Here is a 16,356-nt window from a genome sequence, read left to right as displayed (position 1 = left end):
GATAGACCACCCCTAGGAGATGTGTAGGAAAACAGCACGCGACTAAGGGGGTGATGCTTGGAAGATAGGGAGGTGGTTGATGCAGGATGACTGCTCTGATTGCAACGAACGTCATCGCTTATCTCTATCTACCGTTGTTCGTAGTATGTCTGATCAACCGAGCCCTGAGTCGAGTGACCTCGTGTACAAAGAGTGCAGCACACCGCTGATTTGGGTAGTCAATGACTCAAGCCATGTCAGTAAACCCCTTGGTGAAAAGGCAATAGTACCTCCCTCGGATCTCATAATATCGCGGACATTGCCCCAAGGCATGTTCCTCGGTCTCCACCTCCTACGTGTGCATAGCGTGCAGAGCTTCAAATCTCTATGATGTCGTGTGGCTACAATCTCGATCCCTACCTCAATCTGAAGTTTGTGAAATGATGTCCTAAGCTGGCCCGTGTGATCCATACTACATGAGAGAGGTAGATCTGTAAGCATCCGAGGCTTGGATAAAGTCGTCATTATCCAGATCAAGGCTAAAGAAGGCCATCTTAGTTGCATGTGGGCGCTGGTCATGTCCTATGGATGTAAACCTGCCCTAGGTCATCCCAAAGACCTTCATATCTCGGCTCTCACAAAAGGCCTACAAGGCTGTCAAGCGCCTATATAGCCCCTCCATTACGTCTAATATCAGCACTACATCATCTGCATAAAGCAAGATGGGTAAGATGCACAGACCAAAGTGGACCCCCGACCTCCCATTGGGTCTACAAAGGAGGCTAGCTCATCTATGTACAGACCAAAGAGGGTACAAACCAAAGAGGGAAGAAAAGGCGGGGCATCCCTGCTTCACCTGATGGTGCTGCTCACTCCTCGGATACTCCCTCTGTGGTGCACAATCTTCCAATAACCTCTCACATAAGGCCATGACTGCCCATATACATCATCTAGGGCTCGAAGGCATGCTATGAGTTGAGCTCGAGGTACAAAATCGAAAGCCTTCGGAAAATTCACAAAGCTATAGTATACCCTTTAATTTTGGAAGCATGCCTCCTCCATAATGGCTCATAAGGTAAAGATGTTACTACAAGATACTTAGGGGTTCTTCATGGCGGACCTTTGTTTTGCCTGAGTTGACCTTCATATCTCTGCTCTAACAAAGGGCTTGCAAGGTTGCCAAGCGCCTTAGCAGTCCCTCCACTATGTCTAATATCAGCACTACCTCATCTACATAAAGCAAGATTGGTATGATGCACAGAGCCAAAGTCGACCCCCCACCTCCCAGTGTGTCTACAAGGGAGGCTAGCTCGTCTATGTCCAAACCAAAGAGGGAGGGGGAGATTGGGCATCCCTGCTTCACCCACAGTGCTGCTCAACACCTCGGATACTCCCTTTGAGGTGCGTGCTCTTCCAATAACTCTCTCATATAAGGCCATGACTGTCCATATAACATCATCTAGGGCTCGAAGGTGTGTTATGAGTTGAGCTCAGGGTACAAAATTGAAAGCCTTCAAAAATCCACAAAGCAATAGTATACCCTCTATTTTCGGAAGCATGCCTCCTCTAAAATCGCTCGTAAGGTAATGATGTGGTCCAGCGTGAGGTGGTCCTTGCCACTAGCACGTATGCTAGCTAATGTGTTCGATCTACATACCAAAAGGCCGGCCATAATGGTCCAATAGCTCCCTGCCACCATTGGATCCTCTGCTTTGAGAATCGGCACGATGGTGTTTGTTGTCCAGGAAGTAGGAAGACATGTGCAAAAAGATTCATTAAACATCTTGGCTAAGTATTTTCCACCCGTGGGTTAGGAGTTATGCTTATAGGCTCTCATGATCCTTGGCTTTCCCATTTTGAAGCTTCTTGATGGCCTCCTTGAGGGGGGATGTGGCAAAGAGTCTGGTAGGACGAGGGATGTCCTCTAAATCACGTATGGGCTGACTAGGAACATCATAGAGTGTGTCCACATATACTTTCAGGGACAGGGATCCTTAATAGGACATGGTGAACACTTTTCTAATAGCTTCATCCAAAACTCTTTGGGCTATGCAGGATACTTACGAGTTTTTTGTTTGGGGGGTAAAAATAGAGTTCCATTAAGTATGAATAAAACCCGCCAGAGCAAGCTCAAGGCGGTAATACATCATGCTGTGCATGAGAAAAAACTCCTCAAGAAGAGATACAAAATAACCAACGTTGACGCTGAAAATGCAATCTCAACCTGTGAAAGACTCAGAGAAGAAGGGGGAGCCCCTCCATTTCTTGAGGAAAGCAACCCTCCTAGCAGAAACTGCCCGAGAGAACACCTTCATGCCCGTCCAAATGGCCGTTAGTGTGTATAGTGTCTCTACATATACTGGCCATAGTGTGAGAGGGGTGAACCTGGGATCCATCCAATGCCTCTATGCACCTGGCTCTCCATATATGTCACGTCGATATACTCGCTAGTATCTCCAAGAAGAGTCCATCGAGGTATGCACAACCCTAAAGGGTGAGGCGAGAACATCATCAAGAGAACATGGCTCAATCAAGTGTTGGCTGATAGCTACAACCCATGATGAGTCATGTCTCTCAAAGAAAACATGAGGCCCCGAAAGGGAAAGCCAAGCAACTGAACCCCAAGTCATGAAGAAGGGAGAAGGTGCAAAAGAACTAAAAATCTTGGAAACCCCCTTCCAAATAACCCCTGCCTATCTGCAATTCCATAACAAATGTTGAATAGTCTCCACAGCAGCATGGCAATGGGGGCAAATAGGGTCAGCAGACCTGAACCTCGATCTCCATAGGTTCACTACAACCACACCATGAATAGAAAGCTAGAAAAAGAGAGTGATTTTTCTATTTATGTGGGATTTCCGAAGTCTCCTCCAAAAACTTTTTTGCAGTTCAGCAGAAATATGAATGGCATCCCAATGATGAGCTCTGGAGGGCCTCCAATCTCTACAACTAAGCTGAAATCTCTTGGCATTACAAACCGTGTAACGAAAGAGGGGGAGGTTCTTCTCTTAGTGCCCTTCGTCAATCCACTCCCACTCTCTTGGTTCCCTTTGCAGGATCTTTATGGGTACACCTCCATAAAGCCATAGCCTCCAAGATCCCAAGGAAATGAGAAGAGGGTCAAGATCCAAGTGCCACTCAAAGTCAGAACCAATCTCCACTTAGCCTACAATCCTGACCGACTTAAATGCTCTCTCTAGCAAGATGTGATCTGAAGATCTGGACAGCCTGCCTCCCGAATGCACATCCAAAACTAGGGCATCCTCATGTGCATCACGAATAACCTGAAGTGGAATGCCCATACTCGAGAATGTGTCCATCCAAGTGGAGCAAGCGATAGGCATGTCAACCGTCTCCATCCATCCACTGGCAAGGCCGCATTGATCTGCTGAATTTTGCCTGCATTCCCTCTGAGATGACTAACCAGCTGAGCTTTCCTTTCCTTTGAAATCTTTTTGAAAGCTTTCCAGGCACCCATAGTGAAGGCAGGTCCCATCTCCCAATTGGACAATTGCATCTAATGAGAGGCACCCAGTGGCCTACCATGCTCATCCCCAAAATATTGCCGTTCCACATGAGTGGCTGCCTATCAATCTCTTCACGAGAGAAAGGGGAAGCCCTCCAAAGAGTACTCTTGAAGCTGGCCCGTGCTTTCTGACAGGGGAGGAAGGAGATTTGAGACGGGCTGAAGTGAAGATCCATCTCGTACTATCCATCCAGTGTCCTCTCGAAGATGGTGTGCATGACTGTATGATGCAAATAAAAAAGTCCTTCTATGGCTCTTGCCCAGGCATGAGTCCCCTCACAAAATCTTGCAGAGCAAGGCCCTACACCATAAATCTAGATCAATTATATTAAGACCCCTTTCCGAAGTGGGGAGAATGTATCCCAAGCAACTCTGGTTGTAACATCCTTTGTGCCATCAAGTCCATTCCATATAAAATTCCTTATCGGTCTCTTAAGCTGAGTGATGCAGTCCCTTGAATGGCACCATCAAGAACAAACAAACCATGCCGTGGCCAAGAGGATCTGGTTAACCATGACTACTTTGGAGGCAAGGTCAAGCTTGGCAGAGCCCCAAAAAAGGAGCTTTCTCTTTATACTCTCTAACACCAGAGCAAACCGTTGTGTCGGAGAGATGCCCAAGCCAACTTCGCATCCCACGTATCTGACAGAAAAACCCCTCTCAATCCAAGTGATTCCTATGTCACTTCCCCAATATGGAGTATCCTCATCACCCCCTATCTCCTAGTACTGGCGACCGAATGATAAAAGTCGCTAACACCAGTCAAGGTTGCAGCCACCAGTCAAGGTTGCACCCATAATTGAAGATGGCACTCCACCCTGCATATGTGACATCTATACTGCAAAGCTGCCTCTAAGATCCTCCTCTACATAAAAGGCATCTAGAATCCTAATGCTAGCAGAGCGTGAGGCTTAGAAGTCATCAGTACTACTCGAAAGTGGTATGCAGTAGAAACACCAGTGGCAATGCATACTGACCCACCTTTGTCCTCTAGAGCTCAATCATCAACCCAAAATCTATCAATCTGTGCATGTATAGGCGTCTGTTATCTCTCGTTCGACCACGAAAATAGGAGAGACTGAGTCTAAGTGTGAGAGGCATCATCAATCCAAGCATCTTTGCCACTGAAACGAGACGAGAAGGCATCCCAGGCTGCTCTCTCCAAAGAGTGAATGCCACCCTCTCTATCCCCTTTTTTATCAGAAGGCAACTCAACCATGTTGAAGTCAACTCCAATAACCCATGAATCTGCAATGGGGGCCTAGAAGAGTGCTCCTTCAACATAAGGACACGATCCCCTCTTGTTTGGGGGCATAAAGGTTCAGAACGATAGAAACAATCCATCCTGCATGGAAATGCATAGACTCAGTCCATATTTTATTTAGTTGTCAAGACAGAGAAATCACTATAGGAATGCAGATCTTCAAGTGTGATATTTGCATGTGAGGGTAAAACTGTTCTTATGTGTTCTTCCTTCAGTCTATGCACACTTCTTGCCTTCCATAGACTCAATCCATCCTGCATGGTTATGCAAACACTTGCAAATGATTGAAGGCATATTCCAGCATGCTGCATCATGAATTTGCAGGAAAACGTGAGGAGAAGGCCTTAGGAATTTCAAACAGCTGAAATCGCGTTTTGTTGCAAATATTGAAATGTTGCTTCATCCACCCCTGTCATTTTGGTTTTGTGACTTCCATAGCTATCCATGGCTGTACTCTTCTTGCATAAACTCCATTCATAAGCCAACCTTACATCCCCCAATCAAGAGAATAATCCATTGAGCTCTAGAGGGAATGATCACTCCGTGTCCCACAACCAAGGGAAGAAAAGATTGTGAAACTGAAATGCATGTACCTCTTCTAGTGCCCAAGGCAGGTGACCAAACGGTATGACTTGAAAGAAGTTTGCCTAACTTGGCACAATCTCTGGCATCCAGTTTGTGTTCTTAAACACAAAGAATATCAATAGGGCCCCCAGTGACACCTGGATGTAGTTGATTGCGAATCAGCTGCCTACGACGATGATGTGGCACGCCACCTAGGCCCTGTATGTTCGAGCTAATGATCCTCATTAGTGCAAGAAAATCGGATGAAATACCTTACCCGCGACCTGGTAGCTCGAACAAACCTCTCCTGAGTAGTATCCCTCTTGCTAAGGGGAGGAAAATCCACTCGAGAAAGAACCCCTACACCTACGGATGAGGATGCCCTATCAATAGGGATTCCTAGTCCCAAAGGTGGAGGGAACAAACTCCTCCTCGGTGTTTGCCAAATCTGCCAATATAGAGAATGAGTTCTTGTGAAGCAAGCCTGGCGGAGGAGTGCGAAGAATGCCCGCACTTGCGGACGGTGAGGGTGACACAGGGGCAACCCCCTTGCCTCTATTGATGGAGGTGGAATGAGGAGCAAAAGAGGCAAGGGTATGCACACGAGAGGACTCAGGAGTCTGGAAAACAGAATGAGCATCATCACTAGTCCTGTCCCCTGAAGGATCTAGAGTATCTTTGGCGAGGAGTGAAGCATCGAAAGGCCCCTCCTGACCTACAGCTAGTGGGACGGGGCTAGAGGCATCCGTAGCATCACCCGCTCAAGTCTACGGAGGGTCAGGTGCAGAGGGTGTCCTCCTGTGAGGAGGAAGGATCCATAACCCTTCTATCTCCTGAAGGATCTAGAGTATCTTTGGTGGGGAGTGAAGCATTGGAAGGCGCCTCCTGACCTACAGCTAGTGGACGGGGGTGGAGGCATCTGTAGCATCACCCGCTCGAGGAGGGTTAGGCTCAGGGAGTGTCCTCCTATGAGAAGGATCCATAACCCTAAACGGTACCCAATGGGGAATAGGTACAAGCCTAATTGAGGGTCCAAGACCCGCTCCTGCTAAGGGTCCTGGGCTCGCTGATGAAGCAGATTGTGACGCTAGAGGTGGCTTGGTAGCGCGCGTTGAAGGTGCTAGGCGAGAAGATGGTGCTGAGGGAGCAGTACGAGGAGGGGCTGCACTAGGAGACCGCTTGGGTCTTTTCTTCTTCCTTGGGCAATCCCTAGCAAAGCGCCCAAGAGCTCTACATATCCTGCAATGGTCCTGCTTACCTATGATCTTGACTTTCTGGAGAAAGAAGGGGCCATCCGCACGTTGAAGCATAATATGGTCATCCGTGATGTTAGGATCAAAGACTAGGATCCTAACTCTAGGCACCCCATTAGACATGACTGCCTCGCACCCCATTAGACATGACTGCCTCTGCTGCTGAAGAGAGCATAAGGAGGGGTGGGATCTTTGCGACCAAACCAAAAGCGGCTCCAATGGAAGGAAGGAGTCGATGGTAGACTTAAGGCAGGCCAAGAAACCTGATGAAGAGGGAAAAGATATGGCTGTCCTCCTCAACAGAGTCGAAGCCCAAGGAGAAGCGTCAGAGGAAGATCTTCCTGGATCCTAGCACTAGAGGGTTAGCTTGAAGCACTGTGGCCGCAGACTCCGGAGTATCAAAGACCGCCTGGAAGAAACCTCCTCCCAATAGGCGAACATCGGTGAGACGGGGTGCAAGGTCTCCAAGTAACGTTGTACTTAGTTCATGTTAGACAAGCTTCTTCCATCGCACCAGAAGTCGGTACTCATCCCCAGTCTATTTGTAGCCGGGGTGTCCTTGTTTGGTCTCTGAGTGCCAACATTGCCTAAGGACTTTGCACTCATCATCAGACCAACTATTTTACCCTTCAGGTGGCTTTCTAGTGTTGTTTATGGTGTAAGGGAAGGAGTGTTGATTGCGATGTGAATGGAGTTAGTTAGGAGAAGGGCTTTGGAATCTATGTCAAGTTGTTCATCTATATGCTCTAGAAGACTAGCCAAACAAAGGTAGGCCGATGGTTGTCTTGTATGCTTTGGGCAAAGGTCAAGTCAAAGGATAAGTGTGAGTGATAGGCTTCTGGCATAAGGGGGTGGACTATGAGCTTAGAGATCTGTGATGTGAAAACAAGGGACCCCATCATGTAGTCATCCACACCGAGCCCGCCTCCATGTGGGCAACACGTATCTCTCTTTGAGCCTGGCCACCTTTATAACCCATTATATATGAGTAGTTCAAGACGGGTACACATCCCATAAGTGTCTCCCGTACTACGTGATGGAGGATCTGGTGTGTGTGTCAGATTTGAGACTTAACTCCTTGAGCTAGAGGTTTGGTAGAGCTATGGCATTTCCATGAAAGTCTAGGATCTCTCCCTGTGTGTCTCTAGTCCTAGCGTTGAAGTCCCTGATAGGTAGAACCTCCTCCAACTTTCTATATCTCTAAATGTTCTCATACAGCACTCTCCCTAAGGCAATCGTGGCATAATTTGACGTCTATGGAGGGAAGTAGCATGCTGCAATGTATACATCCCTAATTTGGGGTCCCTTGAGTTGGATCCACAAATATCGGGCATGCTGATCTTGTACCAATGATTGTGATGTGCGGCCTGTAGATGGGAACAAAAGAGAACTACCACTCTCCTAATCCAAAGTACTCCTTCGTCTGTGCAGGTATCTGCCCTGTATGTGGACTGTCATGCATATCTATGTAATAATGTTTGCGAGGCCATAAAAGCCTATGAGACCAAGGAGCCAAAATCCATCATGACAGATACACTCCCATGGGAGGAATTAGAGGTGTAGCACACCGACAAAAAAACTACTGATGAACTAATACACTAAGGCCCAAAGTAAATAACATGGACTCAAAGAGAGGCCTCTACAAGTTGGGAGTAAATCATGTCATGTTAGGTCAAGGCCTGGTTCAATGTCTGAGGTATGTTATCTACACTCTATATGGGCCTTGACTACGGTCCCATCAAAAATCCTGATAAATCTGGCGCACTTGACTCCTCTTTGTAAAGCGTACTTGGTCGAGAGCCTAGTAGGACGATACGTCGAATGGATTGGGCCTCGTGGGGCCCGTATCTAACCTCCTAGTTGCCTGACGTGTCTGAAAATCAGTCACTTTTTCTCCTGTGAAGTCTTTGATATCCTGCTGTCAGGGGCCATGTGGCGTAGTATATCTCATGAGCCTAGACCTAAGTCGAGTGACCTCGTGTACAAACAGTGCAGCACACCGCTGATCTAGGTAGTCAATGACTCAATTTATGTCAATAACCCCTTGGTGAAAAGGCAATTTGTACCTCCCTCAGGCATCTCATCAAGGCATGCTCCTCGGTTTCCACCTTTGTATGTCACTAGTGTGCAGAGCCTCAGATCTCTACAATGCATGTGGCTGCAATCTCGCGTTCTACCCCAATCTAGAGTCTATGAGCTGGTGTTAACAAGTCCAGCAAGTAGGCGTCCCATTCAAGGTACTATGCTTGCCGCATCACTATGTCAAGCTGCCTTACAATGCCATGATGAATTTTGGCTCCTTGGTCTCATGCTCGAATAGGAGAGGACAACAATGGAAGATCTCAGATATGCTATAGTGGCACTAGGATTCCTATCTAGCCTATAGTACATCCTCATCCCAACACCTCCACACACAGTCGACCAAAAAGAGGCTGTCAAGAAGCTATGGCATGCCAAAGCCAAGGATCAAAAGGGCCTCCAAGTAGAACTCCTAACACACGGGTGGGGAGTCCTTGCTCCCACGTTGTTCAATGAAGCTTTCTACAAAGGCCTTCCAATCTCTTGGACCACCATACCATTCACAAGGCAAGAGATCCCATGCAAGGTATATGGGTTGGCTCTTGAGATACACATGAAGAAGCATGCTGAGATTGCAGGCATGTGCACAACTCGACCGGTAGGTTTCAAGTGAGACCGCTCCATGCTGGATCACATCTTCACCCTGGGAGCAATCATAAAAGATGCATACTCATGCATTGAGGACTTTCAAAAGGGCTTCGACTCTATGCCACAGGCTCGACTCATCGAATGACTCCAAGCCTTGGATATTGTACACAGCATTATTGGATTTTGTATGAGAAATAAAGAAAGAAAGAAAAATGTATTAATGTCTTCGGGAGGCCTCGCAGGCCTATGAGACAAAGTACAATCACTCACACAAGCCGCTATGGGCTGAAGCAAGGGGTTCGCTAGGATCCTTGCCGAGTGCTAAGAAAAACTAAAAGAAAACAATGCACAGATTTTCAAAATACTCAAAAGACATATCCCGGTGCCATGGTGGCTCTCTTGTGAGATGCAAGGATATCTCGGAGCTGCATCTATCGTGTCGTCTCGTGCAATGGTGGGGGAGGGCCTGGTTTCCGAGACTTTTGTATACGGCGAGCCATGTCAAGAGTGACCCCTCGACTTTGGCGCTCACATCGGAGAGAGGCTGTGATAGGTTGGACCTCCATGGTGCATGGTCTAGCCACCCTCTGCTCTCCCGCTCCAATGTCATCTCCTCCCACTAGCCCACTTTGCCCTCATATCATCAATCTGGGGCCGACTCAAAGGCATAGAAATCTGTGACATGTCTCTGAGCTGCATCTATCTCTACCCATGGGTAGGACTGCTGTCAGTGCAGGCTGTCTGATCTGTTTCAAAAGAGTCTCTCTATGTCGTCACATCTCCATCAAATTAAGACAGACACAGACCTGGTCCTGGAAGTGGATCAAGCGAGAGAGAGGTCCAAAGCCGAGTCCCTCCTGGTGGAGGCAGTGGTACTACCCTCGAATCTCATAGTATGCCGGATATATGCATAGAGAATGCTCCTCCGTCTCCAACGCCCCTAGTGTGCAAAGTTTGCATAACCGTTGCTCCCTCAGTATGCCAGCAGCTCTACCTATTTCTATCCCCAACTGATGGGATAAAGCTCTCATCTGTCCGATGGCAATCCTCAATGAATGTGAGACGCGTCTGTCCTCCAGATATGATGGTTTGGTGACCAATCCGTCCTTTGATATCTGAAGGAAGTGGTTGTGATAGAATTTGATCTTGGTGGGTAACTCCTGGTCCCCCCCCCCCCCCCCCAAAGTCCGTGCCATGTAGAGCTGTAATAGATCAACCGTATGATACGGTTGATCTCATCTCGTGGGATCAAGGAGGATGGGGCATCCAAGCTGTGCTAAAAGGGTAGGAGTCGACTCATTTGGATCCCTTGGCTATCAAACCATCTAGAGAGCCGCCAAGAGGTCACCCCCCCAAAAGGGTGTTGCATACATGGCTGTCGGTCTCACGAGAGGGGTCACCTCTGCGTCACCCCAATAGTGCCACTTCCCTATGTCGGTCTCAAGAGGTTAACATGCAGAGAGTGGGCCACATAGGGAAGCAACACTATTGGAATGAAGCAGAGGTAACCCCCACTCCCCCACCCTTTTAGGCCTCTACATAGATGAGCTGGCCTCCTTTGTGGACACACTAGAGTCAAGGATTTATTTTGGCATAGTATGTATACCCATCTTGCTACTTGCAATTGATGTAAGAATTGATTCTGGCATAGTATGTATGCCCATCCTAGTGCTGATATCATTCCTAAGATAGGGCACGTTCTCTTCCATAGGTATTACCAATGGCCAAAGGCCACTTGTGTATAAGAAAAGATGAATGAAAACCTGCATGTGAACATTTGTGAGTATCAAAACAAGAATGCATTCACCTAGTGCAAGAAAAAAGAGAGACAAAGTACCCAATAAACTTGCACCATGTTACTAGATCAAACAGAATACTACACCAAACAACCACTCATGGTAATACCTGCCTACAATCCCCATACAAAATTGGTGAGCTCCTAGCTCAAGCCCCTCTCTCTCTTACTCTCCTCCAAGTCCCCATATGAATGATCCCCATCTCTTTCTTTCTCATATCCTTGAAGACCTACGCCATCTCACGTTCTCCCAGTCAACTAGCAACTTTTCCATTGGAAGCCATGATTCTCCATCCATTGATAGCAGCTTTCATCCTTGTGAAGGCTTGTTATCCACTGACTCGCTCCTTGATGGCCTCCAAACTCTCGTGTTGTGCCAAGAGACTTGACTAGGTACTCTGGTTCCTCCATCGACTCCTCTGGTGGTCTTGCTCTCGTTAATCTCCTCCTGGTCCCCTTCTAGAATGTCAATCGTCTTGACTCTAATGGTTCTAGGTCCTACTTCTGCCTTCATCCCGTATATGTTAATGGCCCATCTGAAGTCCTTTCCCTTTGGATTTGTATTGTTGTCTTCTTTGTTTCGTTTTCTCCATCTCTTTCTTTGGTTCTATCACTTCTCTTTTTTCCTATTTAAATCTTGATTCCTTAGATTCCTGTTACTAATGTTTGTACCTCATTTCCTTACATTGTTCTCTTAATCACAAAACACCGCTTTTCTATATCTTTCTTTCATTAACTCTCTTCTCTTGGTTTCACCTTCATCATTTTCTTCCTTTATACACTTACCTCTCTCCTTTGCTCTCACAGCCACTATTTTTATTTATATGCTCCTTTGCTTTTATTTTATATCAACCGCAAAAGTCCCCATGTTTGTTTTCAGCCTTTCTTTTAACATTGTAGCTCTCCCCCTTCCCCTTTCACACACTCTTCCTTCCATGACCTCCCACCTCACTTGATTCCACCTTATCTCTTTCGTTCTTATACCATTTTGCTCTCCTCTTTGTGACGTTCTAGTACTCACAAATGTCACTTTCTTTCACTCTTATACCTTTCTTTTGGTTTTTTTCTGTTTCCCTTCTATAACCTCATTACCCAGCATTCTCTGTCTCTTGCAAATCTGTTATGCTTTCACACTCACTACCTCTCCACGTACCTTTTTATTACCTTTCTATTATTTTTGCTACTTTCCTCTTTTAATCCACCCTTGCATTCTGGCATTTCAACAATGCTAATAATCTGTTCATACTCATTCTCACCTAGGGGTGAGACTATCCACGCAAACATTTGGACTCTCAACTTGGCATAGCGTAACCCTTTAACTGACGAGTCATCATGGGTACCAGATTTGGGTGGAGATGATTTCCGCGAACTTGTTTAGGACGTTGGGACTTGGCAAGACCCAGTCTACAAGCCCCAGGTACAGTCTGACACATAATAAGAAGTCTAATAACACAGCATATTTTGGAAAGCTCCCTACCTTTAGGTGCTGGATGGACATACCATTGATATGTCAGAATCTCTCAGCCACTTGAACAGAGATTGTATCCACATATAACATGCCTTTTGATAATTGTCAAGGTGACTCCAGAGCAGCCAAGAATTGGCAAAAGCTATTCCTCAGACCTGAAGTCCTGGACTTCCACTTATCCTATCGCTACATAATTTTGCATTCAGGCCACCGCCTGATTTCCATGATGAATATTTCTGAGCAGGAAAAGAAAAGGATAGCTCAATGATCCTACTGTGAGCAGCTCTTCATATGCTTCCGACAGTGCAAGTGTGGAGTCAGGCTCTTTAAAAGATACGCCCTCTCAAAGCTCAACTGGTCAGGTGAACACCACAGTCCACCATTTAAGAATGTTGCAGACTAAACCAATACATTTACTTGCATATGACAGTTTTGTCAACCTGTTTTCAAAAAAGCCGCATTAATCCTAGATATCATCATAGAGTACTCAAACATCGTAAATGAAAGGCTACAAAAATGCTCCGTGTAGGCATCCAAAATTTTGCAGCAAATACGACCTAGAAACCTTAATTGATCAGTGCAAAAGGGCCACCATCTAAGGTTTATTCCAGTTAATCACAGAAACTCCACTTGTGCAAAATTAGAACTTGTACTTCCAATCAGGATACATGTCTTTTTGTCTAGATAGGAGTAACCTCTTGTGCTATAAAACACCTTACATTGGAAGACAAATGAAAAGGGTATGTATGGTATAACTGCGACCATTGCTTAATTGGGGACTTAGCTAACAACAACAAGGTTGATAAAACAATGTGGGCCGTACCTTCTCATCAGAGTGTGAATCCAGACACACAATGCGTGCATTAAAGGATGACTTATAACAGACAAATCGAACAGACTGCATTTCCCAGGAATCCTTGTTGGAAACAAGCGAAGGGGAGGAGCTGCCATATGATGCTTCACCTTGACAGTCCACATTGGATTCTTTAGTGCTACGCCTTAGACTCCAGATGCATAAGCCCCCACATGGGTCCGCAGTGAACACACAGCTGGTGGGGACAAAAAAGGAGAGGCACAGTTACTATATTTACTCAAGAGCCACACAGCTAATCAAGTGCTTGATTTTAAAAGCCAGTATTGTAACTTTAGCAGGTAGCTATTGTGTGTAAGTCCTGAAAGAAGAGCAAGATAATCACCTGGCCCCCAAATCCTTAGACCAGTATATCCCCAGCAGTTTTCTCTCCTCCTCTGCTCGCCATGTGTGAAAACAGGTCTTATGCAAGATACCACCAGTCAGACACACACTGAGCACAGTCGCATTTCCTCTTCCGTCACCAAGAGCTATCCAATCTTCAATTCTTTCATCATTGTTACCATCCAGAAACGTTTTTCCCAGCCGAAGAACATCCATGCATAAGATAGGCTCCCAGTTCCTACTCTGATGAATTTCAGACCAAGTCTCAGGGCTCCCAGTAGTGAAGTCCACACGTTTTAGAAAGCCTTGATTGGTTGCAATATAGAGGGATGCTTCCCCGGCCAAAGACAGGCAACGAACATATTCACTTTTGCTGGCCAAGAGAATTCAGATCAGCATCCCTTTCAATCAATTCTCTCTACAATGTCACTATATTTTTCTTCACAAAACTAGAACTGTAGCAAGCTTGTTGCCATAATATCAGAACATGCACTCAGCCACATTAAGAACCTTAACCAAAACCTTATAGCTGTAAATTATTACCTGTTTTAAAAAGACCAGGCAAACGGAAACAATAATTTACTAATGGGCACTATCAAATAAAGGTTTTAATTCATTTGAAGTATCTCTTATTTCAGGTTGCAAAAAGGTTAGTTGCCAAAAGGCCCAACAAACTTAAGGTGAACACAACCACTTCATGGTTGTGACAAAGATTGTCCAAATGCTTTATCAAATGAAAACCAAGGCTAAAAGGAAACAAAAGAAAAAATCCACCTAAGTGTTACATAGCCACAGTAGGGGAGTAGTTTCAGATTAGCCTTGTCTCTGAGTCATTAAAAAGTCTCAAGTCTGATTTACGCTGCTCTTGAATTGCCTTGATAACAGTCCTAACTGCTGACTTTTAATCCCCTTGGATAACAGTCCTAATTGCTACACAAGTGTAGATGAGGCCCATCCATAGAGTCAGAAGAATCTCTGAATTACTTCTAATGCCACCTCCTAGTGTCTATAAGCAAACAGCCTTGCAGAGATCCCACATGGCAATGCAAAAATATGTCCCATGCCTAAAAAGTAAAGTTTGAGGCTTAGATCATGTCTCAGTTTTGCTTCATTTGTCACACTACCCATAATGACACAGGGAAGTCTTAATTGCAAGAACTATGAGTCTAAGGGTGCTATAGGTGAGGTAAGGCTAGTGTAATTCATCCAAAGGGATTAACTAGTGACACACGCATATTATTTTCTTCATCTATGAGGCAGCCAAAAAAATGTCATGCATCAGTCATTGAATATAAGCAGGATAAAAGCGTGAAGCTGTAAAAGAGGCTACGAGTATGTAGTGTTTATTGCAAAGAAGACAGGTAAGAAGTGCACGCCAAGATGACCTGAAGTACTCCAATACACCTTCAAGGCTATAAACAAACCTTAACTTTTTCAGATTATGCGACAATAGGAAAAATGCTATCTCAACAAAGAAAGGCCTTAACACTCTCTAAAGAAGCTCACAAATAATTCCATAATCTTTGAATATGATGGAGTACAGTTAGCTCCAAGAAAATATAACGTAGATCATCAACTGCAGAGGTTTGAACAAAGAAAAAGTTAAGCAAGTTTGAACACCCTGTATGCAGGATCTTCCTCGTATAGCTGGAGGCCTCCATGTGCCCCCAGCCAAAAGAAATAGGATATCTTCCTAGGCCAAAGGCTGGTCCACAAGCCAACCAAAACTTGCTACGAACCTCGTGGGGCACTTGCTACTCAAGTCAATTATCTCACATAATGGGTCCGAGAGGAGGTTGCCAACTAAAGACTTCTATCAAACAGGGTCAGAGCATTCAAAGGATAGCGCTCCACGAGGCAGTCCCCCATATAGCCCAGCTCCCCCTTCTCCTCCAGAGGACAGTGTTTGGGAGGTGGTAGCCAATATCACTGCGTGGAACATTTGGGTGGCTCATTGCAGTCTTGTGATGGGTGAGCATCCGGTTCCACCCTTGGCTTCCCTGGTCGCCATTTGGCAGGATATCATCTACACTTTACGCTCCAACTCGGAGCGTGGGACTCCAGGCTCTAGAGCGACTATCAAGAGGCGTGCTCATTTTTGCAAGGCTTGGCCTGTAGGAGTTTTCTACATTTTCACTCCGCAAGGGATTCGCTGGTTGTATAGTCCCCCCACCTGGCTGTTAGCCCCTGTACCAGAGATCCCCTAGGCAGTGAGCTGGGTTTCTCTGGAATAGGCCGGTTTTTCTTTCAGCCTTTTCCCGGTTTTTTCCATACTCAACACCTTTGGGGCTGCTGTTTTGTATAAGTCTTTCAAGCATTAATAGAAGTTTCCTTTCTTTGAAAAAAGAGAAAGAAAAAAAAGAAAAGACTTCTACCAATACGGGCAGTGTAGGAGAAGAAAGGGATCTGTTCTATCCTCTCCAACTGCCCTCCCCTGGATGGCTAGAATCATTCTCCAAGGGTGGCCCTCCCAAAGCTAGAGTCTCACTACTCTATTAACTATAAACTTGTGCAGAAATGCTGCTCCTCCCCGCACGACTGCCCCTCCCTCCTCTCAGCCTAGCCTCTCCTCTCTCTCAGCCCCCTCCTCCTCCGGCATAGGGGGGCATAGGGGGTGGGGGTGGGGGGGGTACGCGACATGCGCA

At 46.0% G+C, this 16,356-nt stretch overlaps 1 protein-coding gene across 2 annotated transcripts in view; it reads right to left on the bottom strand.

Moving 5' to 3' along the window:
• Positions 1-16,356, bottom strand: part of LOC147881804 (Transducin family protein / WD-40 repeat family protein) — a 124,563-nt gene that overhangs the window by 39,945 nt on the left and 68,262 nt on the right. For both annotated transcript variants that reach the window (XM_087401683.1, XM_087401682.1), the window contains exons 9-10: positions 13,713-14,084; positions 13,340-13,565 (exon numbers count right to left, since the gene is read on the bottom strand). In XM_087401683.1, coding sequence (XP_087257809.1) covers positions 13,340-13,565; positions 13,713-14,084 — 598 coding nt within the window. The remainder of the gene's footprint in view (positions 1-13,339; positions 13,566-13,712; positions 14,085-16,356) is intronic.

Source organism: Dipteris shenzhenensis, chromosome 30 (assembly GCF_047967505.1).
Source record: "Dipteris shenzhenensis isolate YYH24624 ecotype China chromosome 30, Dip_SZ_1.0, whole genome shotgun sequence".
NCBI classification, from domain to species: Eukaryota; Viridiplantae; Streptophyta; class Polypodiopsida; order Gleicheniales; family Dipteridaceae; genus Dipteris; species Dipteris shenzhenensis.
This window is presented reverse-complemented; position numbering and strand designations above follow the sequence as displayed.